Here is a 26,539-nt window from a genome sequence, read left to right as displayed (position 1 = left end):
AGGAGATGTCTGTATGGCAAGAAGGATCTGGGAATTGGAACAATCGACGCAGAGGGAGGGGCGGGAGCGTAAATACCAGAAGGCCTGAACATAGGGGACCTCGGACCATTTGCCCGTCCTGCGGCAGTAATTATCTAGATCACGGAGGATGTTAAAATTGAAAGTCCCTTCAGGAGGCCATTTTAGATTGATTGTCTAGAGGATATTGTGACCAGGCCACAGTGGAAAATAGAAAATAAGCCGTCGGCGACGGAGATCTTAGGAGAAACCGAGGGCTGTAAAATTGGCTAGGACACCCCCCAGGGGCGTCTTAGAATCTGGTTTCGATTGTGAGGTTCCCATAACCCCCAGTCTGTCCCTGAGTGAATGGAGAGGGAGAGAGGCGCCCCTGGTCTCAGTCTCCAATTCACGGCAGGTTGGAGGGCGGTCAGGCGATTGGGACGTCTCCACAGTTGCCCGAGGCCCGGAGAGAGGACGGAGGAGTCCCTGATGCGGCCGCGATTAGGGACAGAGAGTCCGGTGGGTAGGGACTCTGGGGTTCGGAGGGAACAAGGGAGGGGGACTTATCCTGTTTTCTGCCAGATCGGGTGGATGAGTAGAGGTTCCCTGGTTGTCTCCTGGGGGAGGGGAGGAGTGGCCCGCGCGGTAACCCGCGGGGCTTGGTACCCCTCCCGGGTTTCCGCACCAAATGTAAGGTCGGATCTTAACAGACGGCACTGCGAAACAGAGGAAAGCTTCAAGTGAGCTTTATTAGAGGGCGCTCCCGGGCGAGGTCCACTGGTCCGAGAGAAAGGGGCCAGAGAAGTCGCACCCGGGCGAGGGTTGGGCAAGATTTTATAGGGGAAGAAGGGAAAGGGGTGTGGTGAATCTGGGAGGGCGCAGGGTAGTCCTTATTTGGTGGTCTCTTCGGGTGTCGTGGCACTATCTGGTGCCGGTTGCATCAGTCTTGGGACCGTTAGTCCCGCCCCTCGAAAGGCGGGAAGGCTGGGCCGGGTGGAAGGTCTCCAGGTCAGTTCGTGGAACTGGGTGGTCCGGAAAGTCTCCAGGTCAGTTTCTGGAACTGGGTGGTCCGGAGAGTTTCGGTCTGATGCAACCTGTGAATCTGATTGCGTTCCCCTGCCTCGGGCCAGTTGGCCTTTCGGTAACAGAGAAGTGAAGTGTGTTCAGGCCACAGGTATAAGGACCCCGAGCAGAAAAGAGTGAGATTTAGGGACAGGTTTCCATGTTAGCTCACTTAAATCACTCGATGCCAGGGAATCCCTGCCCTGATGTTGCAGCCTCTTCCGTTCTGGGTCAGCTGGGCAGGCTGCCCATGGCCGTGCTTCTTTCCTGCACATCCCAGCTGCCAACACCAGGCTCCCATCTAGCTGGGGTTCATTCATCAGGACTGGTTTGGGGATGGGACAGAGAATTTCACTTTTTTACCTTTCTGATATTTCAGGAAAAAAAGCACTTAGCAATTTTCCTGTAGAAGAGGTAACCAAAATAACAGGCTTGAGAGATCTAAAAGCTCAGTATTCTCCAGCTCGCTATCTTCACATTGGTATTTAGAGGACCAGTCTTAACTTTTTGAGAGGATTGCCAAAAAGACACTAGTTGATGCCTCCCTGCTGCCTGCTGGCATCCCATCAGAAGCAGGGGTTGGCCTCGGAGGACCGTAGGACTGGGACACCAGAATGCCTCTTCTTGCAGTCCCTGAACGTGTGACTAAGCACTGGCATCAGTGAAGAGCAGGCTTCCTGCTGCCCATGGGGTATCATCACTGCCCACAAGGCTCAGCCAGGGGGAAAGTGTGCGACGTCCCCATCAGCACAACTTTTGTGGAGGGGGAAGTGCTATGTCCCACTGGGATTCCTGGAGCTCAGAGTATGCACTTGAGGGGAGGCAGCTACCCGCCAGCATCCCAGTGCGGCCACAGCCCAGGTTCCAGTCTGGCCACCACTGCCCTTCCTCCATGCTCCCGACACTCGGTGGCTCACGCACGTCGTGGGCACCACGCCGCAGAGCTCTGAGTTGGGATGACCTCCAGGTCTGTCTTCCCAACCTGTTTCTTTAATTTCCCAGTCGTAAAATCGGAAGAACGAGTGAGAATCACTTCAGAGAGCTTTCACTTCTGGCAGTGGACGTGCCCAGTTGAGGTTCTGGAGTTCAGCTCTTCCTTTGTCCCACGTTCTAAGAGCGCGGCTCACCTTTCACTTCTCACTGTAGCTCACTGTCTGCCCACCATGGAGCAGCAACACACAGGTAGAAAATCCTTTCACTGCTTGGAAAATAAGCCACCGTTACTCGCTCACTTACTCTTTCCCTTTTTTCGTCTATTCACTCTTTCACTTATGTATTATTCATGTAATAGGTACTCATCAGGTACTTACTGTGTCCCAGGTGCTGGGCTAGCCCTGCTGGTGGGCATCTGGCAGCATCACTTTTGCACTCCTAAGGACAACCCATCATTGCTTGACTGCCCTGGGGGGAGCATGGCCACACTCTGTCCTGGTTTTTTTTTCGGTTGGGGACAGAGATGGCAGACTGACCTTCATCTACTTACGTAATTACTGGACATGATTCAGAGTCAGGGCTGCTGAGTACGGCTGCACAGGCTGCGCACTGCACAACTTCAGGCCAGTTGTGGAACAAGGAAGTCCTGTCTCTCGCTCCCGAATTAGTCACCAGCTGTCACTGCTCAGTCCCCCAGGCCCTGTGGCTTGTTCAGATCCCCCCTTGTGCACTTGTGCCAAGTGCACAAGGCAGGGAGGAATCAGTCCTGGACCCCCAGCTCAGCCTTGACAGGAGGGGAACAGAGGGAGGGAGGACAATATGTGTGTCTGCAAGCTGTAGGGAAAAACCCAAGGCAGGGGTCAGACGAGGACTGTGGGGAACTCACTCCAGCCCCCAACCACATGCTGCAAAACCCGGTGGTCTTGCCTGTTTCAGAATTTCAGCATCTGTGAGGCGTCGAATGGGGTAGTGGCTGCCTGGAAACCAGATTCCTGGCTTCCTGGCAGGAACACATGTTGTATTTAAATTGAAAAGGCCATTTTTCCTTTCCGGTGTGTGCATGTGTAGATATATACGTGCCCGTGCACGAGAGCTGGCCTGTGTCTGGCATGCACCTGGGTCTCCATGTGCAAACAATTCAGGATGGAATGTACGTGCCTCCATCTCCATGTGATTTGTACCACGTGTGGCGATGAGGATTTGGTAGATGAGAAACAGTCTCCTGTTTTCCCACGTGGGATCCGTCAGCAAGCCCGTGTGTTGTAGGTGTCTGGGCCCATGAGAAGAACATGGGATGTAAGCGTATACCTATGGCATCAGATAATTAGGTGTTGGACATCACCAAGAGGCTCTTATCCCCATCAACTTTGTGGGGACGAGGCTGTTCTTGGGCATGAGAACAGGTTTTGCTGGTCCCTCCACACTTACTCAGTCTCCCGGCCAGGGGTGGCTCACCTGCCAGCTTTCAGGTACGGGGTGCACCCCTAGAATAGGAACAGGGTGCACAGTGACTGAATTTGCAGCCCTGGTCTCATGAGCTCCAAGGCCTTACAATCAAGCAAAGAGTACGTGATGGTGATGATACCACCTTGCATTTGCTTAGTACTTTCTTAAGTGCCTTCACCTGCCTTTTTCATTCAGCTAATAAGCATAGACTTCTTGCAGATGTGGCCACTGCGGGAACAGGTGGGCCACGGGGGTGACGTTATTCCTACTTCTGTCACATAGTTTGTTGGGATGAGAACCAGAACTGGAATTCAGGGCCCCCCACCCCGTGCTGAGAGCTTCTGCACCCCTCCTCTGGGAGTGTCTGCTAGCACCTGTCTGTCCGCGGATGCACCCCTGAGAAGGTGCCATGTATGTGCCTGCACAGGGGTCCTCAGGATCCCATGGGAGGGCCCTGAGGACCTCTCTGAGAAGTGACTGCTCTTCCTACAGAGTGGCGACAGGGAAGTGGGGCGAGGATGATCCTGCAGGACGAAGACATCACCACCAAGATTGAGAACGACTGGAAGAGACTGAACACCCTGGCGCATTACCAGGTGGGGTGACCGTGGAGTGGAGGGGGGCTAGCAAAATGGGCAGCCAGGTCCCTGGGAGTCTCAGTCCTTGAATAGCAGGGCTGCCCTGAGGCTCTTACCAAGCCCTAAATCCACTTCTTCACCAGCACTGCATGTGCCCTTAGCGACCCAGGGAAAACATGGCCCCCAGCCAGGAAACCCTGACCTCCTTGGAGATAGGTTGCCAGGTGTGTGCTTCCTGCAGGGCATAGGCACAGACCCTGTGGTACCCAGAGTTTAAGGCTGGATGGCTCCCCCAGGGAAGCATCAAGACAGAGGATGCTGGTGAGAAGCTCTTGCCAGAGTTGCTCCAAGAGTAAACCCCAACATAGACTACGGTTCTGTATTCAGATCTGTCGTGCTGCGTCAAAGGAAGGCTGACAGCCTCCTTGGTCCCCTGGTTCTCGGTGAGGCACTGATTGCCCCTGAGGTCCACGTTCATCCTGGCTTGTCCTGATTTCCTGGGGTGGCAGAGTTTCTGTGCCCAGGCCCTCACCTGCCTTTTCCCGGTAGGTGCCAGATGGTTCTGTGGTGGCTTTAGTGTCCAAGCAGGTGACAGCCTACAATGCAGTGAACAACTCCACCGTCTCCAGGACCTCGGCAAGTAAATACGGTGAGTTCATTGAATCATTCTGGGGAGGAGAGGATGCCCTGAGCAGCTGTTGTCATTGCTGGCAGCACTGCTGGAAGGCAGTGGATGCCCGGGATGGGGCGCGGGGGTGAGGAGTGGGGGGAGGAGTCAGGCAGGCTGGCCACCAGAGAGGAACTCTGGCCTGATGCAGGAGCAGGACCTTCATCCTCAAAATCAAGAAGTCTAACCTTCCTGAGCATCCTACAGTCTCTAAGATGCTTTCACATTTGTGATAACGCATTATGAAACGTCAGGTTCATAATAGTGAATAATTATTATTTCCCCCTCTTATGCAGATTAGCAAATTATAACTCAGGTGCACAGAGGCTAGATGACGTGTAAAGGTCACACACTATGAAGCAGTTGAGGGAAGGCACAGACCCAGGTCTTTGCTCCTCAGGGTGGGGAAGAGGGCGCTGGATGTGGGCTGGAAGCCTGCAAAACGGGCATTGCACAAACTAGCAACTTCACGGGATGGTTCTGGAAAATAAATAGAAGACAACATAGAACGATGCCCGCACACAGTGGGGCTTGCCTCTTCTTTTCCTGCTCAACACTCATCTCACGACACCTCACGTTTCAGCAAGTAAGTGGGAGGAATTGGTCCAGGCGAGAGGGGCGGATGAAGGTACACAAGTGACAGGGCGATCACTAAGCTGGTCAACCGTCATTTGGGGAGACAGGATCCCTGCTCTTTCATTGGTACTTAACTGGCTGCACAGAGCACACCCTGAGGCTTGAGAGCTCTTATAAGATAAAAAAGGACAAGCTTGGGCTTCCCTGGTGGCGCAGTGGTTGAGAGTCCGCCTGCCGATGCAGGGGACACAGGTTCGAGCCCCGGTCTGGGAAGATCCCACATGCCGCAGAGCGGCTGGGCCCGTGAGCCATGGCCGCTGAGCCTGCGCGTCCGGAGCCTGTGCCCCACAACGGGAGAGGCCACAACAGCGAGAGGCCCGCGTACCGCAAAAAAAAAAAAAAAAAAGATAAGCTTTCATTTTTACAAATTGAATAACAAGGGCTGGAGAGATGCAAGTGCAGGAGGGAGGAGAATCTGAGTGGGTGGAGGGGCCACAGAGAGTTTCCCGGAGGTGGTGGGAGAGCGCCCCCGATTCAGGAATGGACGGAAGCGAGGCAAGGTGACAGCGCCTGCAAATAAATGCAGGAAGGATCGGAGTTGGCCTTGGCTGGAGCCGAGGTGTGTCGTGAGTAATGGGCCGGAAGGCTGGGTGGCCTTACCGTGTGGGGTCCTTGCATTGGCAGAAAACATGATCCGGTACACGGGCAGCCCTGACAGCCTCCGCTCACGCACACCCATGATCACCCCTGACCTGGAGAGTGGCGTCAAGCTGTGGCACCTGGTGAAGAACCACGAGCACGGGGACCAGAAGGAGGGTGACCGGGGGAGCAAGATGGTGTCTGAAATCTATCTGACACGACTGCTGGCCACTAAGGTATGGGACTTCAGACGGGGTGTGGGGCACCTGTGGGTTATGGGATGGGATTGCCTCACCTCACAGAAATGCCACAGCTGGCAAATACCTAGCATCTCTGCTGGTGCCCCCCCTCTCATCCATTCATGCAGGCCCTGCTCATCAGTGCCGGTCTCCTTCCCAGCACAGAGCCTCAGAATCCTTCTCAACCCAGTGCTGCAGCCAACCCCACCCATACATCCGTGCTGGCATGCGTCAGAAGTTTCGATTCCGTCCCTTCTCTTGCCCTTGCTCAAATAGAGACACTAACCATGTGTATTCATAGTCTTCTGCCACGCCTAACAGAAGAATGACTATTTCTCTGGGGTGTCGTGATGGAAATTGGGGCTCCATCAGTGACTTTCCAGGCACCGTTTCTAATCCTGGTTCTGGGGACATCCAGCACGGATCCAGTATGGGTGGGGTCGGCTGCAGCACTGGGTTGAGAAGGATTCTGAGGCTCTGTGCTGGGAAGGAGACCGGCACTGGTGAGCAGGGCCTGCATGAATGGATGGGGAGGGGGGCAGCAGAGATGCTGGGCATTTGCCAGCTCTGCACGTCTCTGAGGTGAGGCGGTCCCACCCCAGTTCGTCCCTCACTCCTGAGACTGGCCTCGGCTCCGCTCTCTGCAGAGGCCAGTGAGTAACTGTGCATTAGCTGGCGTGACTAATGCCTAAACAGAACCAGCAGATTGTGTTTGTCTGCTCTGACCGAGTGAGTTGTTCATTAGCATTTGTGAAAAGTGCTAAAATAACACCATCAAAGGGTGTTAAACCAAACCGAGTTGTTGGCAGAGGAAGGCTTCCTTAGGTCCAGTTATCGGTGTTACGTCTATTTTCCACGTGCCGGGGAAATGTAAAGCTGCTCGAGACAGATGCAGGCGGGCGGGGGGAGGGTGCCGATTTCACATATGCACTTGCAGGATTTCACCCAAGCAGGCGTGGCTGTGCGCTGTCCTCCCCTCCGCCCGCCATCTGGGAGGCCAGTCGACCTTAAAACCCAGCCTCGGAGCTCACGGGGCAGGCGAGCTGTGTCCGAACTTGTGCCCTCCTCCGCAGGGCACACTGCAGAAGTTTGTGGACGACCTCTTCGAGACCATCTTCAGCACGGCGCACCGCGGCTCCGCCCTGCCCCTGGCGATCAAGTACATGTTTGACTTCCTGGATGAGCAGGCGGACAAGCACGGCATCCACGACCCGCACGTCCGCCACACCTGGAAGAGCAACTGGTGAGTGAGGGGCGAGCAGATGAATCAAGAGAGGCCAGCCTGGAGTCCATGAGCTCAGGTGGGCCTCAGGCCTTGGAGAGGGGGAGAGGGGCCGTGGTCCACCTTCCCAGCAGCGACTCTACGCAGGCACTCTCTTGGGGCCTCCATCTCCTCCCCGATTATTTGTGTGCTCACTTCCTCTCTCCCTTCCCTCTAGTCGAATCATCCTTCATTCCTATCATCAGTCAGTCAGTCAGCAAACATTTAACCAACTAAATGAGCAAAAAGGAACATGCCAGATGTGGCAGCCAGGTGGCTCTCACATCCAGGTCCCTCCCCTGTGCCTGACACTGTGTTAGACCCTGAGACTTCTGCCCTCCATGGGCTGACAGTCACGGGTAAGAGACAGGAGGGCAGCTGTTCGGACAGAGAGGCACATGCGACAATGGGGGATGCATGTGTGCAGCTGGATTGTAGAGGGGCAGCATCTCACAGTGACCTTAAGTGGAGTCTGAAGCACGTCTAGGAGTGACCTAGGTGAACGAGGAGTGTTCCCATTCTATTCAAGAAGTGGTCTTCCCTTTCCACAAACCCCCTTCCCAAACTCCCTTTGGGGAAGGGACCATCCTATAACTACCGTGTCTTTGAGACGAGGGGATCCTCTAAGTCCTAAATGCCCCTCTAGGTGTCTCACCATGGCCCCCCCCTCTCCTTTAGCATGTATCATCCTTTCTCTTCATTTGTGTGTCAGTCGTGTTTCACTTTGAGACAGCAAGGTCAGACATCAGTATTCAGCTCTTGTGATGAAACCTTGTACAAAGCTGGGACTCGATAAATATTGATGAAGATGCAGGGCCAAGACAGTCTCTACTTGAGAGTTCTACCTGGGATAAAGCTGCCTTATATTTGGTCCCTTCCATTCCAGAATCCCCTCCCAGTAGTTTTACACGGTCCCTGTCCTGGGGTGCTCGCCCCAGAACATTCTTCCAAAGCAGCACGAGCCTGCTGCCCAGCACCCACCAACGGCTAGGACTGACATGGTACTAGGGCTCAGCCAGGTGCCCTGACAACCAGCCCCAAGCCCCAAACCAAAACCTAGATTTAGGTAGAAGTCAGCCTGTGGCACTGAAACGTTATTTAATGTAGGATGCTCTGGCTTCTCCTCTCTTTCACCTGAAGCACAGTGCATCGCTACTAAAATAGGGAAATCAGGCAGGTACAGAGCTTTGGGCCATAGACCTGAAGAGTAGGGTTTGCTCCCACAGTAGTTCTGGGTGAGAGAAGATCTTGCATCATGGAGTTCTTGCAATCTTTCTGAAATAAGACTCTTAGACTCTGGATTCCCCGTCAAGTACAGTACACAGGGTGAAGGCTGTTCTTTCCTCTGAAAGGCCTGCAGGTCTTGTCCCTCCCAGTGCCTGCCTCTAGGTAAGACTGCATTGCATTCTGCCCATCTTTTTAGCATGACTCTGCAGAGCTGTTCCAAGGGCAGATGCCCCTGATCTACCCAGTCTGCTTCTCTCTGCCACCAAGGCTTCCTACTTACCACCCCAGCTGAATGTCTGCAGCCTTCAGAATTCAAGGAATGCCCTGCCCAGACCTTATCCAGATGCTGGGAGAGCTGGTATTTCCAAAACATCCCCCCTTGCTCTTGTAGCCCTTTACAAGTACATCCCCCTGAAATGGTATCTAAACCATTTGTTTTCAGCTCATACCTCCCGCTGGGGTAAGGTAAGGGCACCTCCAACGACGAGATGCCATAAGGCCCTTGGAGGGAGGGCAGAACCTTCCTTCCTGCCCGCTCTTCCAAGTGTCAGGCGTGTTACCGTAACAAGCTCCAGTGTCAGGGAAGGAAAGCCCGGGCAGGGGACAGCAGTACCAGCTCTCAGGTCCTCTCACCAGAGGACACACTCCCCCGACCCTGATCGTGGCCACCTGGGCAAGACAAAGGTAGTCCAGGAATTATGAAGCCTGCATACTGACTTAGAGTTAATTGTCCCTGATTGAAGAGAGATTGTTTCTTTATTCCTAGCCAAAGTTGTTAACTCGCCCTCTCCCCTACTACCTTCCTCCACGTTCCCCTGCCTTTTCTCTTTTAAATAAACCTCCTACTCATTTAGCCTGAGTGGCTGCAATCAACCAGAGATTAGTGCCACCACTAATGTTAATAATATGCTAATATTTCATTAGGCAGGAGCTTCTGTGGTTTCCCTGTTTGATCTGCCTGTCAGCACAACTGGCTGAAGGAAGGGGAATGTTGGGGAGAAACAACCATGCAGCAAATATGGGCTCCCAGAGTCCCTTTCCAGGTGGGACTTCCAGAAACAGGGACATGTAGACCAGAGACTTCATCAGCTGGGCAGCCGGGAGTCCTTCATCCGGGGCTCTGAGCCCAGCTCTCATGGCCTCCCCTGGGCAGTTGCAGTGACCCTGACTTTCCCCTGAGTGTCAGAACTTTCTGTACCGTCCCTTTATTTCCTCTTCTGGATTTCCCAGGATGAAACAAGTGCCACTTACCATTGTTAGACCTCGGTGCTGCCTGCACGGCACACTTTGTGGGAACTTAATAAATACTTGTGGACTGATTGGCAGTCTTGAATATGAGGCCTTACTGTATTTTAGCATTTGTTGTATGTACATGCTGGCTGCTGGGAGATACAACAAATACAGAAATCTTGTTCCTGCTGGATCGAAATAATGTAATTCAAAAGAGTTGAAGTTGTAAGAGGCAAGCCAAACACACGCAAACATTATAACTATTATTACCAACCCTGAGGACAGCAACCAAGCAACAGTAAAGCATCAGGGCACATGGCAGGAGGTAAGGATGTGGAGGCAGAGGGAGGGAAATAAGTGATCCCTTGCTGGGTGCCACCCCATTTCCTGACCTGCGTCTCCACAGGCTGGATGGAACCGCAGACTCTGAGAGCCAGCAAAGTAGGCAAAAGGGGCAGGTGGGCAGGTTTTGCCCGATGCCTCGGGACCCTTTCTAGCAACACACAGGTGGCTCAGTTAGCAGACGGCACTGCAAGTTTCATCTCCTCTTTGTCTTTGGTTCACTCCCCTTTGGCAGTACCTTCCTCTCCTCTTCCTTCAGCTTTCATCCAGCTAAGGAACACCTCTCCATCTCTAAAACTGAGACCATTAAGTGTCGTCCTCTCAGTGAAGACTTTCCAGATAATGCCCCTCTGGGTAGACTTGCTCACACCTCCCTGGCTCCCACACTGGACCCCACCCATCCCTCAGGTCCAGCGCCCAAAGTTGCTGATTGCACGTCTGACATTCCCCACGAGCCCAGCAGTGTGCAGACTTCTGGAAGACAGGGGATGGGTCTTATTCACACTGGACCCCCAGTTGCTAGCATAGCTCCTGGTATATAGCAGGTGCTAACTGGAAGAAAGGGAGGGGAAGGAGGGAACACAACGGGGCAGGTGAGAGGCCGGGAGTGGGGTTCGTTCAGCATGCCGGCTTAGGGATGGGAATCAGTTAGCTGCACTTGAACTGTTCAGTGCCAGGGCCCTCACCACGTAGGAATGAGCCCATACGGCCAGGCAGGAAGGGCGAGGGCAGAGAATAAGATACAAAGCCCAGGTTCCAGGCTATTGAAGGTTTGCCAACCAGACATGCCTTGTATCTGTGGCACAGGGGGCAGACGGTGGAATAGAGAGTCAGAAGTTCCATTTTCTAGTACCTGTCATGGCTGCCCCGGACCCCAGCGCCTTGTGTTCTCAGGGCAGATGGTGAGTCCTGTGGTCCAGGCTGGGCATCGAGCCCTCCAGTTCCTATCAACGCTGTATCTCTGAACAGACTGTTCAATCTCGCTGATCTCCACGTCCCTGGAAAGTGAATTGATGACATAGAGAAGGCCCCTCAGAACCCTTGCTTCCCAGCCTTCTCTCTTTCTCCCGGGAACTCTCCAGGTCAATGTACAGTGCCCCCCTGCCCCCCAGCTCCCTTGACCGTCTGCCTCTTCCCCCCACACAGCCTGCCCCTGAGGTTTTGGGTCAACATGATCAAGAACCCCCAGTTTGTGTTTGACATCCACAAGAACAGCATCACTGACGCCTGCCTGTCTGTGGTGGCCCAGACCTTCATGGACTCCTGTTCCACGTCGGAGCACCGGCTGGGCAAGGACTCCCCCTCCAACAAGCTGCTCTACGCCAAGGACATCCCGAGCTACAAGAACTGGGTGGAGAGGTGAGTGCTGGGCCGGGGAGCCCAGGTAGGCCCCGGGCCGCAGCAGGCAACTTCCTTGGTGGATGTGGGACCCCTTCCTTCCCCTCTGCAATGGGCAGGGCTTTTGCAGACTGGTCCTGCGCGAAGCCCCAGCCTGCAGTGGTGACACCCACAGCCCACGGACCCAGTACTGTCAGCTGAAACAAGAATGGGACATGGCTAGAAGCTGCCACTGCGTTCTGCTCCCCTGCATGGAGGGCCCAGCTCTTTCTAGGCCCAGGAAGGAAATAGAGTTCCCTGCTCTGGTGCCCACTAAAAAATAAAAAAAAGGAAAGACTCCAAGGGACCGAATAACATCCGGCCACAGGCAGGCTGGAGGCCTGTCCCCATCTGCCCGTCCATCTGGCAGTTCTTCCAGTGTCCTGTGGGGACATCCTTGTCACACTGAACAGCTTCACACAGTCCCAGTCCCCTGACTCTCAGCACGATGAACTCTTGATGCCCGGGCCTTCCCAGCCATAGTGGCCCTAATCTAATCCAGTCTCAGCTATGCACCTGTGATGGGAGGGCCACCTGTACGCTGTGCAGCTGGGTTCCTCTTGGTACAAAGCTAACTCACGGTAAAGAACATTAATGGTTTGGCTGGGCTGTATCAGCTCCATATGCCAAGCACCTGAGCTAAACAACCAGCTGAAAGTCTATTTATTTATTCATCAGAGTAGCTCCGGAATATAAGGGGACAGGCTTTATAACCTCATTTTGTGCCCGTGAAGGTGAAGAACTATACATACAGAATGGTTGAGTAATCAGTCCAAGATGACTTAAGTGGCCAAGAGAAAAGTAGATCCCCAAATTCAGCTGACTCCCAAATCTCTTTTCTACAATTTATGGTACTTTTTAGACAGGGCTTTTGCCAACCCATATGGTATCTGTGTGAATTAAGGCAGGTGCCCCTTCCTACCAGACGATGTGGCCCCATGCCAGGATGCATGGTTTGTTGAGTGACAGGCTAGCTGTCAGTCCTAGCTCACCCTCTCAACCAAGCACCTTTGTGCAGTGAACAACCTGCACACCTCTACATGGCGGTCTTGATTTTAGAGTCCCTCTTTCTTCTAAGTAGCTTAAAGATAGGAAACCTGGATGGAAACTCAGATTTGGTGCTTTTTTGAAGAGTTAGAGACCAGAAATTGTTCTTGACTCAGTGACTGAGACAAAATGAACAATATTGTTTCACCCATGGAAGAGAGACAGTCTCCACCTTTATAGTTGAAAATTGCCTTCCCTTTTACAGAGGGAATAACCGAGAGCGGGGTGGGATCCTGGCCACCCCAGTAACGTAGCTCTGCTGGAAGAATTGTATTTTGTTTTCCCTCTCCCTCTGTTCTTTGATATCTCCCCCCACCCCTTCCTGCTGGTGCATGTGGTGGGCTTCCAGCCTTGGCTGTCAGAGAGACAGCTCACTCTTTTGTCCTCATATCTGATTATGTCTGAGTCACCAAAGAGGCTCTTACCTCCCCCTGCTTCGACAGTGGCTCATTCTTCTGACAACAGAGCTGCCAGGAGGAGCAAGCTCTCCTGTGTGGTCAGCTGGCTCTTCAGCAAAGAGAGAAGAAAGAGGCAGCGGCTGGGCTCTGGTTACCCCTGTGCCGGTGCAATGTCACTGCAATGGGACCTTGGGCAGGGAGGGAGAAAGCAGGGATGTGAAGGGCTGGGAGCATTTATGAAACATCTGTGTAGAGGATACTTCCCCAGAATGGCCCGGTTAGTCAGAGGTGAGAATAGTGCACGTGCCGGGCTAATGGTCTCCCTTTCACTTGGTGCTAAATGAGATCTGTGCCACGCAGCTGCTATAGCTCACAAGTAACCCCAGTCCATTTGGTTATTTTTAGGAGTGCCTTGATGGTCTCCATTTCTCATCCCGCCCGTTTCTTAACAACCAAAGGCACTCTCAGGAAAGTCATCTCTCACTTGCTTGGGGTCTCAAATCATTTCTCCTCCCCTTCTGGGATGAGGGTACAAAGACAGAGGGGTTGGGAAATAGCACAGATAGGTCTGGAGATCAAGCCTAGAGTGCTTCTTCCCTCGGTGATGAGTGGATCAGTTCCAGTCTCCCTTCGCGAGGAGGCTGGCCTCTGAGCTTGTCTGGCTGCTGGGAAATGAAGTCCAGCAGCACAGAGCTTGCTCAGGACCCACAGCCAGCCTGATCGCCCCCCCTGGCCTGCCGAGGGCACTGGCAGCCTCCAGTTCAGAAGTGGCCAGGGCTTGCCCACTTCTGATTTCCATGTTCAGTTCCCGTGAGCATTCAGACAGCGCACACAGGGCCCAGGCTCACTGCCTCAGTGCTGCAGAGCGTGCCCCGCACACATCTGGGGGAGGGCCTGCTGTCCTCACAGCTGAGAAATGGGGTTTATTCTGGTGGCCCTCTCTATAGGGGGGTGGGACACACACGGCTGCAGGAGTCCTCACTAACTCTGCTGGTTGAGCAGCCCAGGTCACTCTGTCATACCTAAGCAGGCTTTACCTCCTAGAAGTTCTTCAGCTACCCATCCCCCCACCATCCCCACGCATCCTCCCATCCCTCATCCCTCCCATCCTTCTGCTTGTCCTCTCATCCATCCTCCATCCCATTCCTGCCTCCAGGTACCTTGCAACGCTTGTGGTTGGTGGCCTCACTGCAGACTCCCCGTCTTTGCTGCCTCCATTCCAAGTATGAGGGGTTTTGCTTACGGCCACGTCTAGTGAAAGGGAGAAGAATCTCTTGGTTCCCCAGTAGCAAGCAACTGCTACCCTCATCTTAGCAGAACTCAGCAGTGTTGTCACCAAACTGGTGTGTCATGCTCAGCAGTAATTTCTATTTCACTGTCAACAGCAGTAACAGTTTCATGTCAGAGTGATTGCCTCTCATTTTAAATTGGAATTAACCCCGTGGCGACGGTAGCCTCCCTCACCTGCAGGCACAGGTTTTCCACACAGGAGTGAATGGAATGGAGCCACAGTTGGGCCCCTGGGAACTGGGCCGGGGCATGCCACTCACTGGGATGCCATCTCTCACCTGTGTCACATGTGAAAAGGGCTCAGAATCTTAAATATTTAAAAATGCCTCCTAAAGAAGCCATCCATTCAAAATATAAAACTTGGGACAGTTCACCCTGGGAGCAATACTGGAGGTGAAGTATGGACATCTCATTAACTTACTCATTCATCCATGGGTCAAACATTTATGGTGTCCATCGTGGGTGCACTGGACACTCGGGATGGATTAGACTTGATCCTTCCCTTGTGGTCCTCATCATGGTCAAGGAGGACACACAGGCCCTCTGCAAGCCCCATGAGCTGTACCAGTGGGGGCTCAGGGAGCAACATCCTGATTCTGCTGGGCCTGGGGAGGTCAGTGAATGAACACAGAGGAAAAGACTTTTATGCAGGAGCTTGAAAAGTAAGTATCTATACATCAGAGCCTTGGGCTCTAAATGTCTTTCACGACTGCACCTTCATCCTTGAGGTGTTTGAAGGGATGAGGATACTTTGTTCTTCTCTAAGAGTTCAGGGCATTGGAGACTGCCTTCTCAATCACTGGGGCCATCCTAAAGGCAGAGATGGGGTGCCCACCATCACACACTGGGTGCATCTCACAGAAGCACATGAATGTAAAACACTGAAGACTGGTTAAGAGCAGAGAATCCAGCTCTCTGGGGCCCTGCCCTTTGTAGCAGCTCCTGAGGACCAGTATCAGGACCACAATGGGGCTGGCATCCCACCTGGTTCCCTTCTGGAGAAGGACTTGGCTGCAGGAGGACATCCCATGGGAGCAAGTTCAAGCACAGGAGCCCAGGCTGACCCTTCCCTTCCTCACTGCACAGCTAGCTGATAAGAGCACTTGTGTGAAGTTCATTAATGGGACATAATTGCATTCTTCACAATCAATAAGGCTACTCAGTGGCAGAGCCCGGCGCAAAGCCCCAGCACAGCAGGCGCTCAAGAGAAAGCAGTTGTGCACACAGTGCAGAGATGCCAGAGCAGGGCCACTGTCAGGCTCAAGAGGTGTTGGCCAGGGAGTGGGGTTGGGCAGAGCCCTGGAGAGCAGCAGGGAGAGGTCGAGGCAAGGGCAGTGGAGACCTGCAGGGGGGGACGGGCCCACTTAGCTCCAGGCAGGGCTTGGGGTGAGGATGGGCCGAATGTCAGCAGACCTCAAGCCCCACACTCCTCTAGGACATCAGACTGCCCAGAGTCTCTCAGCTCAGCCATTTAGAACTTGCTGAAGATGAGGACGTGTGGTCGAGCCACTCGTAGGCTTGTGTGTGGCACCGACGTGCACTGGTCCCATCCAGCGCCCTCTGCACACAGGCAGCAGAGGAGGGGCAGGTTGCCCCATGCAGACCTGACCTCACTATGAGCGGGAATCACGCAGAGCACGTCCAGGCTGGCTGCCCCCATGGCTGCAGGTGAGCAGTTAGACCCCTGCCCTCCCACACTCCCCTCTCAACCCCACCTCACACTCTCTCCCTCTCTTTCTCACACAGACTCATTTTCTATACATCCTCTTTGGAGCAAAGGACTGGGCTTTTAGTGCGGTAAAGGCAGGCCATTGCAAAGGGACAGTGTTTCCCATGAAGACAGTGGTCCCTAACCTGGGCTCTGAGGCCCCTCACAGCCATAAAGGTCGCAGTAGGCGGCCTCATGCTATTTGCAGAAAGGCTGACAGAGCCGTCCCCCTACCTGTAAGGTTTCACGAGCAGGTAACGGGAAAGGCAGGAGTCTTTACTTCTCATGACGATCACGTCCCATCAGGGGGAGCCTGGGGTTTTCCTCGACGTCAGTAGGTCTGGCTGTCCGTGGTGACAGAGTGAAACTGTCTGCAGGAAACTCTGGGCCCAGCCACGTTGCCAGAGCTGTGTCTGGCTGCTGGCTGCGAGACAGAAAGGAGAGGCTCGTTTGTTCCTATCTCCTCCCCCCATATGACCTGTGGACGTGACCCTTTACCGGACAAATGTATTTGCTCACTAGGCATGGAGTCGCGAGGGGACGACGGCACTTATCTCCTTGGGAGCGGCAAGGTTGGGGCCGCCACTGACGCCCTGGGTCTCTGCTGTCAAAGGGAACATTGCATTTATTGCCTTCCAGAAATAGAGGCAATGCATCGAGTCTCTCACTGGAACTTTAGCACCTGGGATGTCATTACCTGGAACCCTGAGGGACCCTAAAGATGTTTTGGGGTGGGATTCAGGCCTGGAAGAGAGTGGGCTCCTCTGGGATGGAAGAGAGGAACCAAAATGAAACAGGACAAGGAGCTGAGGGGCCCAAGGGCTCTGGAGACGAGGGAGGGCGAGGGAAGAGAGGACCCCACGCTGAAATAACGTGAAGAAAGGAAGTCCAAATGAGCCGGAGGCGGGACGGCCTCCGTGCAGGGCTGTGGTTCAAGTAGGGCGGCCAGCCCACCCCTTGCCAATCCTTGCCGGCCTGGGGATGCTCTGGCGCAAACTGACCTGTCGTTCACACAAGCCCGTGATCATGATGCTGGAGTAGCACAGGAATGCCAGCCATCTCTGATAGTCTGCCACCCAACTCCTGGGCACCTAGGGGCAAAGGTGAGGGTGGGCACAGGAAGGAGAGATTCATGGTCAGCATGGTAAGGGATGCAGAGGGAGAGATGCAGGGCTGAGGTCCAGGGTGAGAATGAACCAGAGCCTCTGAGAATACTCCCTCCACTCACCTGATCAAGCCTAGAGTTCTGGGAACCCAAGGCCTGTCATTGTCACCTGCACCTTCCCAGGTGAGAGTGAGTGACTCTCCGAAAACTTTGTTCCCCAGCTGCCTCACTTGCCTCACCGTAGTCCCCGCCCTGGTGACTGTCCCCACCACCCTCCTCTGTTCTAAGCTCTCAGGCTCACTCTCCCCAGCAATGAAGCCACGGGCATTCAGCGTGGGCTGAGCTGGGACACCACAAGGACTCCTGGGCGTGCTGCCCCACGGCCCTGATGCTCCCCCGCCTTTGCAGGTACCTGGTCTCTTTCCCGTAGCCCACAGCCGAAAGCACCTGTCTTGGGGGGCACCAGGGCCCTTCAGTTCCTCATTAGGAAATGACACAACTCCCCTCTGGTGGGAGAGTTGGGGGTTGCTGCATAAAATGTCAAACTGCAGAAATTAAAAATGTAAATGTTGGCATCTAGTTAACCAGTTGACAGGAGTGCACAGCTGCAAGTGACAGTGACTGATTGCCTTCTGCCAGCCTCTCCCCGCCAGCGGCCCCCAGCCCCACCCTTCTCCTGGCTAACCTCAGAGAGGGGAGGACATCAGGGCAGGGCAACTGCCTAGAAGAGCCTTCAGGCCCCATGGAGGGGATGTCTTGCGTCTGTGGGAGGGGGCGTTAGAAGGACACACAAGGCAGGCTGGACCACTGTTCTGGGAGCCGGGAGCAAAGCCAGTGCAGGCGATAGTCGCTCCTTCCTCCTGTCCCCACCCTGTCCACCCTCTGATAGTGTCTGGGTCACCCTCCGAATCCGCTGGCCCCAGACCCGGCACTGGGAGTTTCCACCTCTCCTCTGCCCCGCACGCACGGTTCCTCACTCCCATGCCTCGGCAGGTATTACTCAGACATCGGGAAGATGCCGGCCATCAGTGACCAGGACATGAATGCGTACCTGGCTGAGCAGTCCCGGATGCACATGAACGAGTTCAACACCATGAGCGCGCTCTCCGAGATCTTCTCCTACGTGGGCAAGTACAGCGAGGAGGTGAGCCCTGCCCTGCTCGGGGCCCACTGGGAAGGACGGCGGCAGAGACCCAGAGATCCCTGCCTGGAGCAGCCTCTGTGCCCAAGAGCACCACGCCAGACTCACCCCTCCCCCACGTCTGCTGGGGAAACTCTACCACCCGGGACTTGGGGGCTGTGCTCTAAAGACAGGGACGCTAGAAACATACCAGTCTATCAGTTCTGCATTAATGCCTGTTCTTTTCAGATATATAGATCAAGTATCTCTTGTTTTTTTCTCTTTATTTTCTCTTCCCTGCTGTTCCCTCTCCTTTATTTTTTCCCTCTCTCTGATCTAATTCTCTTTAAGCAAGCAGTTCCCCACTTCCATAAGGAAAAGAGAAAAGAAAAGAATAGAATAGAAAATAGAATAGAAAGAATAGAATAGAATAGAAACAAGATGATAGGGTAGGAGAGAATCAGAACAGAATAGATACAGACTAGAGCAGAATGGAGTCTATAGTTGCTGCATTCCCTAGTTAGGAAACTTCATCTGGGGTCATTGCCCCTGCAGACACTGCCTGCTTTCTGGCCAGCACAGAGGTGCCTATGGTTTTCTTGGTCACACCGGTATAGACCAGGTAGGTTCAGAATCCAGGCTCCCCATGTCTGAGCAGCAGCACAGCTGCCCTGTGAGTGGAAGGTGGTAACAGGAGCGGAAGTCACCCCAAGACACTGAGCACCGTGCTTCCTGCTGGGCATGGACCTGTTTGCTGTCTAACCCCTAGGTAACTGCAGCAGCCTGGCACAGGTGTCTTCTGCCCACTCTCAGCTGTCTTCTGTGGGCAGTGAAATGTACACATGTATTCAGACATGCTGGTGCATGCACTGGCATCCTGCGCTCACTGACCTGGGTGCCCACACGGTTGTTCCCTATGCCCGAGCACTGCCCCGCACCTCCCCACCCCGTGACCCAGGCTGTCTGCCTCCCCAGCCACCTTGTGTGGGCCGCTTCACCTGCACACATCCTCCCAAACCCTCTGACCACGTCCCGTCTGTGTGTACCCTAAGAACACAGACACACGTACGCAAACTAGTGACTGCCCCCTTCTTGGCTCTTCAACAGATCCTTGGACCTCTGGACCACGATGACCAGTGTGGGAAGCAGAAACTGGCCTACAAACTAGAACAAGTCATAACCCTCATGAGCTTAGACAGCTGAGAACCGTCCTTCCAGGCACCCCCTGGAGGGAGGGACACACCAAGCCGTGCCTCAGTCTAGATTATCATCTTTACCAAGTGCAAGTTCCGACTGGCGTCAGCAGCATCCCCTGAGCAGCGCTATCTCCCTCTCTCTCTGCCTGTTTCTGTCTCTCTCTCCTTCCTGGATCCCCTCTCTTTCAGTTGCTCTACCAACATGATTGAGCCACGCCACCGACCCTCGGTTAGTCCAGGATGGCTCGCCCCGCCCCATGAGGGACCTGGCCAGAAGACATCAGAGGGGGCCCTCCTTCCCTGCTGACCTCATGCATTAGCAGCAGGGCCCGAATATGGATGAGGAGCCACGGATGAAGGATGTTTCTGTACTGCTACTTCACCTTCCACGTTTTGATAGCCCCGCACTGAGCCGAGCGTTGGCCTGCGGACGAGGCAGTGAGCTCTGTATTACCTTCACTGGGAAGACGTCTCCTGGCCCAGGTTTCCATCTCCAGGGGGTCTGTCAGTGGCATGGTCCCTCTGCAACTGTGAGAAGAAAGGCTGCACCTCCTGCATGTGGCTGGAGTGGGGAGCGTGAGGCATCGTGGGGTGCCTCGCAGGCTGTCTCCCACTTGTTGGATTGGCATCCAGAGGACTTTTTGTTCCCTTCCAATCTTCTTGGAGCCTTTCCAAGTGCCCATAGGGCCCTGCCTGCCCAGTCTCCTCCCGGGCCTGTGGAAAACCAGACAGGAGAAAGAATAGCAGTTACAGCCCACTGTGGAGATCCTCCCAACCTCCCAATCTGGCTCACAGCGGCAGAAGTGTAACATGTAGAGGGAGAAAAGAAGAGAGCTGCATCTACCCTGGAAGCAAAATTGGTTGTTTTCCATTCGCCTCCACATGCTAACAAGTCATGACCACAGTCATGGGTCTGACCCCTTGCCGATCCCCGAGTGCCGTCTAGAGGACACGCCTCCAGCCTCCTCGGTCATCGCTCATCAGGGGTCGGGGTAAAATGCCGAGTGCATCTGGGAGAGTCTACCTCCAGCTGTCTCCGTGGCTCCCGTCCCCACTGTCCTTCCTGAGAACTGTAGAAAGTTGGGGCAGACAGCCTCGCCCCTGGCTCCCTGCAGAATCTGGTGCCGTTGCAGATGCAGATGACTTTGTCTCTGGACTGTTCAGACCTCTTGGGAGTTACTTCATCAACATCTCAGCTGTCTCTTTAGTCACTCTCCTCCCTCAGCTCTTGGGCAGTCGTCATGGAAAGAAACACACTCAAGCACAGCCTCGCAGAGACAGGCCAAAATGCCAGCCCAACTCAGTCCCGGGTGTGTCGTGTTTGGGAAGGACCGAAGAATCAAGAGGAAGGACCTGGCCGGAAAAGGGAGGAAAAGGAGGACATACAACTGACCTTGGCTCTGGCATCTGTTCCTCCATCTGTCCTTCCATCCACGGCCAGCCAGACTAGTGTGTGCTCAGACATGTGTCCTAGGTGAGCAGGGGCTATTGTGAGAGACGGTCTGACGGAGGATCGTGGAAACCTATAACCTTGAAGGGACCTTAGACACCATTTCCATCTGTGGTCCAGTCCCCGCCATAGACTCGCCTGGCAGCCCCGGTGTGGAGTTGTACCCCACTCTGGGAGGCAAGTGGCGGCATCATCTCAGGTGGGGTTGGGGACAAGGTTCCACAGTCCCGCCTTCACCCCCCGAGCATCAGACATCCTCCCCTGCCATCCACTCCACAGGGGCCCCACGTGGAAAGAGGAAGGAACCACACCATTTCCAGCAACATCTGTGGAGCACCCTGTGCTTAAAGAATGCTAGCCCCTTTGGATATGAGTGCGTGTGTGTGTGATCTCATGTGCACATGCGTGTGTGTGTGTGTGTATGTGTGTCTGCCCCAGGAGTAGGCAGAGAGCTCAGAAAGCTTCCTTGTCCTATCAGGGGATCTGAAGCATCTCCCTTCTCTGCCCTTGCTCACCATTCATTCTGCAACTTCAGGACATTTCAACACTTGTTTTCTGTGCTGAGTGCAGAGGGGTGAGGTCACCTCTCCGTAGGAAATCAGGGTGGTCACTGGCCAAGGGGATCCTGGACAGGACTGGAGGCCGGGCGGTGGTGACGCAGAGCAGGGCGTGATGTGGCGTCGAGCAGGACAAATGATGGGCAAAATACAAGTAACCTAACCAACGGGAAGAGGAGAATGAGAAAATATGCATGTCAAGGGGGAAAAGCATAACCAAAGGTTTTGGCAAATGAAGTGCCAGGTGAAGAAGCATGGAATTTCTACCCTTGATCATTTCATTTCCTCCCCAGAAGCCACAAGCCCTGGCAGGCCAGGAAGGAAGCGTGCGGGAGGAGGGCTGAGGAGGCACCTGGGCCGCTAAAATATTTTTGCACATGTGAAGGGATTGGGGAGAAGAAAGACACAAACATATTTAACACAGATGTGCTGAGTGGAAGCTGTGAGTGTAAGTATGTGTGTGTGAGTGTGTTTTGATTTATTTTTTAAGTTTTGCACAGTTAGAGAAAAAAAATGAACATTTAGAAAAAAGACTGTTATCATGGTTCTGCTGAAGCTTTTCTTTTTTTTACCGGATTATTATTATTGTTTCATTGTCGGTACAAATTTTTCCCCCATGTTTTTGTTGTAAGAGAAACTTCAGTCACCTCGGAGAAATGTCAGGAAGAAAGAGGGGAGGAGGAGGGACAAGTTTCCACGCCCTCCTCATCTCTCCTGGGGGAGGGGTTTGGGGCAGGTTTTATTTTAATTGGTGGGGTGGGTGGTTTCTGGCGCTTTGTTTGCCCAAAGTCTCTGTGGCCTGCTGGGGGGATGGAGAAATAGGATCGAATTTCGCAGCGTCACAACCCATCTTCCCCATAAGAGCTCTTTTTCCTTTTGCTGTTTGTTTTCTATTTCTTTCGTTTGGATTCTTGGCGCACATGTGATACGTTTCAAAGTAAAGACAAGGCAGCGTTGTCAAAAAGCCTCTCTCTCCCCCAGATCTTCTTTCCACACTTCCCCTTGGAATGCCCAACCTCCTCCATGCTGGCCAGTATGTGCCAGAGAAGGGACTTGGGCAGACTGGGTCCTCTGGAAGGGAAGTCTCTTCAAGGCCCCGCCCCATGTCACAGTTAATGTTCAGGGTCACATTTCTATTTAAGGTGGGACCTTTATCTGACTCCTTGAGTTGTGGGTAGAGAGCAGGGGAGAAAAGGCCATGTCTCCTCACCTCCCTTTCATCCCATCTCTTTCACTCTCTCAACCCCTTGAAACCACCAGGGTCCAAAATGGTACCAGGAGATCACACAGTCGAAATAACTGACCTGGGTGAGGTAAGGAGTCTGAATGTTGAAGTGAGATGGGATGGCGCCGGGAAGGGAGAACTTTACAAGGTCCTCAATCTACAAGAATGGGCGAGAGAGGCTGGGAAAGTTAACTGCAGGCTGGTCATCTCTCCCGGGAGCACAAGTCTCCCCCAGGTCTGGGCTTTGCCATTCTCTGTCCTTCCTTGGAAGGAGAAACCCTGACATTTCTTGGTTACCTGCAAATAGTACCTTTAAGTGAAGTCGGCTATTGTGTCGGTTACTTCCTCAGGAAAACATTTTTTTCTTGCCTTCTGCTTTCAAGGTGGTTTGGAAGTCAGGGACCCAGGATAACCTGAGCGTCCCATAGGCCAACCGTGATGTGCACACCCAGAGCCCTAGAGCCTCCCTCTTGTGAGCCTGTGGGCCAGTGAGTGAGGCCAGAGATGCTAGAAAGAGAGAAGTCAGTTTAAAGAAATCCTGACATTTGAGGCAGACTGTCCTGGACTGAGCGGGGGGAGCGAGGTGTCTGATCTTGGCCCTGCAGGCCCAGCTCTCACCTCCCAGGCCGGGATCAGTGTCGATGTACTGTCCCAGCACGACACCCCCTTCCCCTCACCCCAGGTCCTTGTGCTCTTGTCCCCTTTGCATGCCTGGCTCCTGAGTGCCCCCTCCCCCCTTGCTCACTTCCCGCACGCGTAGCCTCTGCCCCAAGACCCCGTAGCCACTAAGTTCAGGAGCTGCTCAGCCCCCAATGGACAGCTCCGCCCTCAGTCCAGCCCCCTGGGACCGCCCTAGCCCCATCCAGCCCTCCAAAGCTGCCTCGCCTCGCGAGTAAGCGCTCGGGGCTCCCTGGTCCAGCCAGGGCCGGTGGGCCCCCCAGCAGAGGAGCCACAGCAGTGATTTCCCAAAGGACCTCCATTCCACAAGGCAAGCCCTGCTGATGTTTCCAGAGCCCTAAACAACCCCTCACTCTCACCTAAAAGGGAAAGCTCCTTATCCCATCCGTCTCAGCTCTTAGGACAAAGGGGCACTTCCTTTGGCCTCACAGGATGCGAAGTCAAATACTTAACGCAGTGAAGGCTACGGTTAATTACTGTTCATCAAAAACAGAGCCCTGGAGAGAGGAGCTTTGGCCCTGGACCACGGCCCTTCCAGGAACTGGCCCCGCCAATAAGAACCGCAGCGCGGGTGTCTGAGAGGTGATCCCATGAATGAAAAGCGTCTAGGTACCAGAGTCCGCACCGTGCCCCCCAGCAGATCCGCCCCGGGGCAGATCCCACCTCCTTCCTGGCCCTTTCTCTTGCTTCTAGTTCACGTCCTCAAGAACCTTCTCTCAGCCCCTCACTTTCCCTGTCAGCTCTCAGGACAGACCACTAAGCCCCCCTCCCATCCCTCAGCCCTTCCCTTTGTCTTTAAGCCGTAGGTAGGCTGTTTATTTGGGGTCTGTAGCTGATTATTTTTTGTTTGTGTATTTTAAGGGTCCGAGATTAAGGAGGGAGCCCAGGCGTGGATGTAAAGTCCAAATACTGGGGTGGGGCGGGGGGGACACAAAACTCTTTATCTGTGACTTCCAAGGGGAGGAGGAGAAACTGGAGACCGGAGGACAGGGGGGCTCCCCTGTTGTTAAAGAAATGGGTCAGGACATGCCCAGGCGTGGCCGTGCCAGGGGGAGCAGCCTCCGTGGCTGCTAACGTCCTTGGTGCTTCCCTTGGCTGGCTGCAGCCCGCCATGCTAACCCCTGCCCCTCCTGTCTCTGCCGCCGCACCCACAGGCATAGCAAACGAGTCATCTTACAGACTGGGAGGCTGAGGGACAGCCACAGGGGACGCCGAAGAGGCAGCTCCTGGGAGAGGCTGACGCTCCGCTCCGGAGCCTCTGGAAAACTGAATGACCCCGCCTCCCACTCAGAAAGGAATCTCTGCAGTAAAAGTTCATTCAAGAGACAGCTTTTTTAAACTACAAATCTTTGATCCCCAATAAAATGATTTATTATTAGGGGGAGTATCCAGCTTTTATAAAATGTAAAGGATGCTTTGGTTGTAAAAGTAATACATACTCATTATTGAGTCCCAATTAAATTCCTTGAGTAGGCAGGTGACTACCCTAAATCAGAACAAAACAAAATCCCTATGAATAAAAAGAGATTTCTGGTTTGTACTAGCAGAGACTGAGCTGGGCCAGGGTGGGGACGGCCCAGTGACCTTGATCGGGCGAGCCCCACCTTCCCTCCACGCTACCCTCTTTCACTTCTCTCTAGGCGGCCCCTGGTGTTGCTGAATCCTACAGCTTCCCCCAGACAGCAAGGAGACCCTGCTAGGGACTGGTTGTGGAGGGACCCCTCTCCTGAGAAGGCAGATGCTCACAGCTAATAGGTCTGTGCAGCTCATCTTCCACCAGGTTCTTTATCTGGAATTAGAACTTCTTTTGTTGGTATCTTTGATCTTACAACTCAAGCACATTTTGGAAGGGCTCCCTTACAAGAGTAGAATTCCAAACAGAGGATACGGTTACAGAGCAATGCAAAGGACACTTGAGAAACTGAGACCACACTTTACCAAACAGGACTACTGAACGCAATACAGGTGGACAACTAAGAAGCTGTATGTGTCCGTGTGTGTTCTCCTTCCCTGGATGTTCCTGTCAGCTTGTTTTGGCCTGTTAAACCTTCCGTTCTTAAAAAGAAAAGCTAGTTTACCTCAAAGAATCTTGTTTCCATTTGGAAACCACGACTTTGTGTTTTAGGGTGGACGACTCTCCCCCGCCCCATCACTCCCTGCCTGGGCCTGGCATCCGTGAGGCCAGAGGTCCTGGCTTAGTCATGAGTTGGCTGCACTGACCAGGACAAGAACCCCAGGCCCTGAGATGGGAGGGAAGAAATTGGAGGTAGCCGCCCTCCTCCCCACTTTAGCTTGTAGAGACCAGCCTATCTCTTTCAGCAGGGTCCTGCCAAGTTACCATAGCAACCAACAACTCCAGGGTACCACAAGAGATAATGGCTCAGTGAGCCGAGGGGTGGGGGAAGAGGAGTCTGGCCTGGTCAGATGACCCAGAGTTAAGTCTCAAAACACTAGAGAGAGAGGAGGATCAGGAAAGGATGAATGGGCGGTTTAAGGAACAGGCAGGGGCCTTTGAGTCTCCAGAGACAGGCTGCTGAAGGCGGCAGGGCGGTCATTCCTGCTTGGGTCACCCACTCCCAGCCCCGCCCCACTTCTGTTTCCAGAAAGCTCCCACCTTGAACACCGACCCTTTGTTAGAACAAAGCAAAACATATCTTTAGACAACAGTGTTACAATGAGCCTCAAAGATATGTGGATGAAATCTACTAGAGGAAGAGGGTCTTCTGGTTTTGATTTTTAAAGAAGAGTATCCGAGTAAGATTAAAAAAAAAAAAGATTAAAAAAAAAAGTTTTTAAAAAGGAAACCCTACGCTATTTAAATTGGAGCCCAGTTGTAACTTGGTAAAGGCAAGCTTCTGTACCTTTGTTATAATTAATTGTATACCTGTGTATGTAAATATAAGGCATTCCTATTTTGCAGTTCAGAACAACAAAAAAAAAACCTATTTGTAATATAGAATAAAGTTTATTAAAAAATAATAAAAATGCAGTTTGGGATTTGGGGTCTTTCTTTATGTGTCCTGCTAGGAGGGGGAGGGGGAGAGCTGGGCCATAAGTAGGCGATGGTGGCCTCTATGATGTAGAGAAACAGCACTTTCGCTCTCCAGCCACATGATATGTGTACTCAGCCATATCAGATACATCCTTTTACCTAAGGCTCTGTCCTCAGCTACAAAGCAGGCATCGCA

General features: G+C 53.5%; 1 protein-coding gene and 2 long non-coding RNA genes across 4 annotated transcripts in view; 1 reads left to right on the top strand and 2 right to left on the bottom strand.

The window, feature by feature from the left end:
• Nucleotides 1-19,460, top strand: part of PLXNA4 (plexin A4) — a 614,743-nt gene extending 595,283 nt beyond the window's left edge. For both annotated transcript variants that reach the window (XM_081243430.1, XM_081243431.1), the window contains 7 exons: nt 3,934-4,037; nt 4,569-4,668; nt 5,947-6,137; nt 7,214-7,383; nt 11,347-11,559; nt 18,119-18,269; nt 19,353-19,460. In XM_081243430.1, the coding sequence (XP_081099556.1) occupies nt 3,934-4,037; nt 4,569-4,668; nt 5,947-6,137; nt 7,214-7,383; nt 11,347-11,559; nt 18,119-18,269; nt 19,353-19,448 (1,025 nt within the window). In that variant the 3' untranslated portion in view covers nt 19,449-19,460. The remainder of the gene's footprint in view (nt 1-3,933; nt 4,038-4,568; nt 4,669-5,946; nt 6,138-7,213; nt 7,384-11,346; nt 11,560-18,118; nt 18,270-19,352) is intronic.
• Nucleotides 13,055-16,330, bottom strand: LOC308622202. Its single transcript, XR_014016579.1, has 4 exons — nt 16,255-16,330; nt 14,734-14,917; nt 14,183-14,273; nt 13,055-13,210 (listed from the first exon to the last, which is right to left on the bottom strand). It is a non-coding gene; the product is annotated as an uncharacterized lncRNA (long non-coding RNA).
• A 2,070-nt stretch (nt 19,461-21,530) lies between the features above and the next one.
• Nucleotides 21,531-26,539, bottom strand: part of LOC308622201 — a 15,584-nt gene continuing 10,575 nt past the window's right edge. Inside the window, exon 3 of the long non-coding RNA XR_014016578.1 lies at nt 21,531-21,607. This is a non-coding gene — a long non-coding RNA (uncharacterized lncRNA). The remainder of the gene's footprint in view (nt 21,608-26,539) is intronic.

The sequence above is a fragment of the Mesoplodon bidens genome, assembly GCF_964165515.1.
Source record: "Mesoplodon bidens genome assembly, chromosome: 9".
Classification (NCBI taxonomy): Eukaryota; Metazoa; Chordata; class Mammalia; order Artiodactyla; family Ziphiidae; genus Mesoplodon; species Mesoplodon bidens.
Note: the sequence above shows the minus strand (reverse complement) of the source record. Positions and strands in the feature narration are given on the sequence as shown.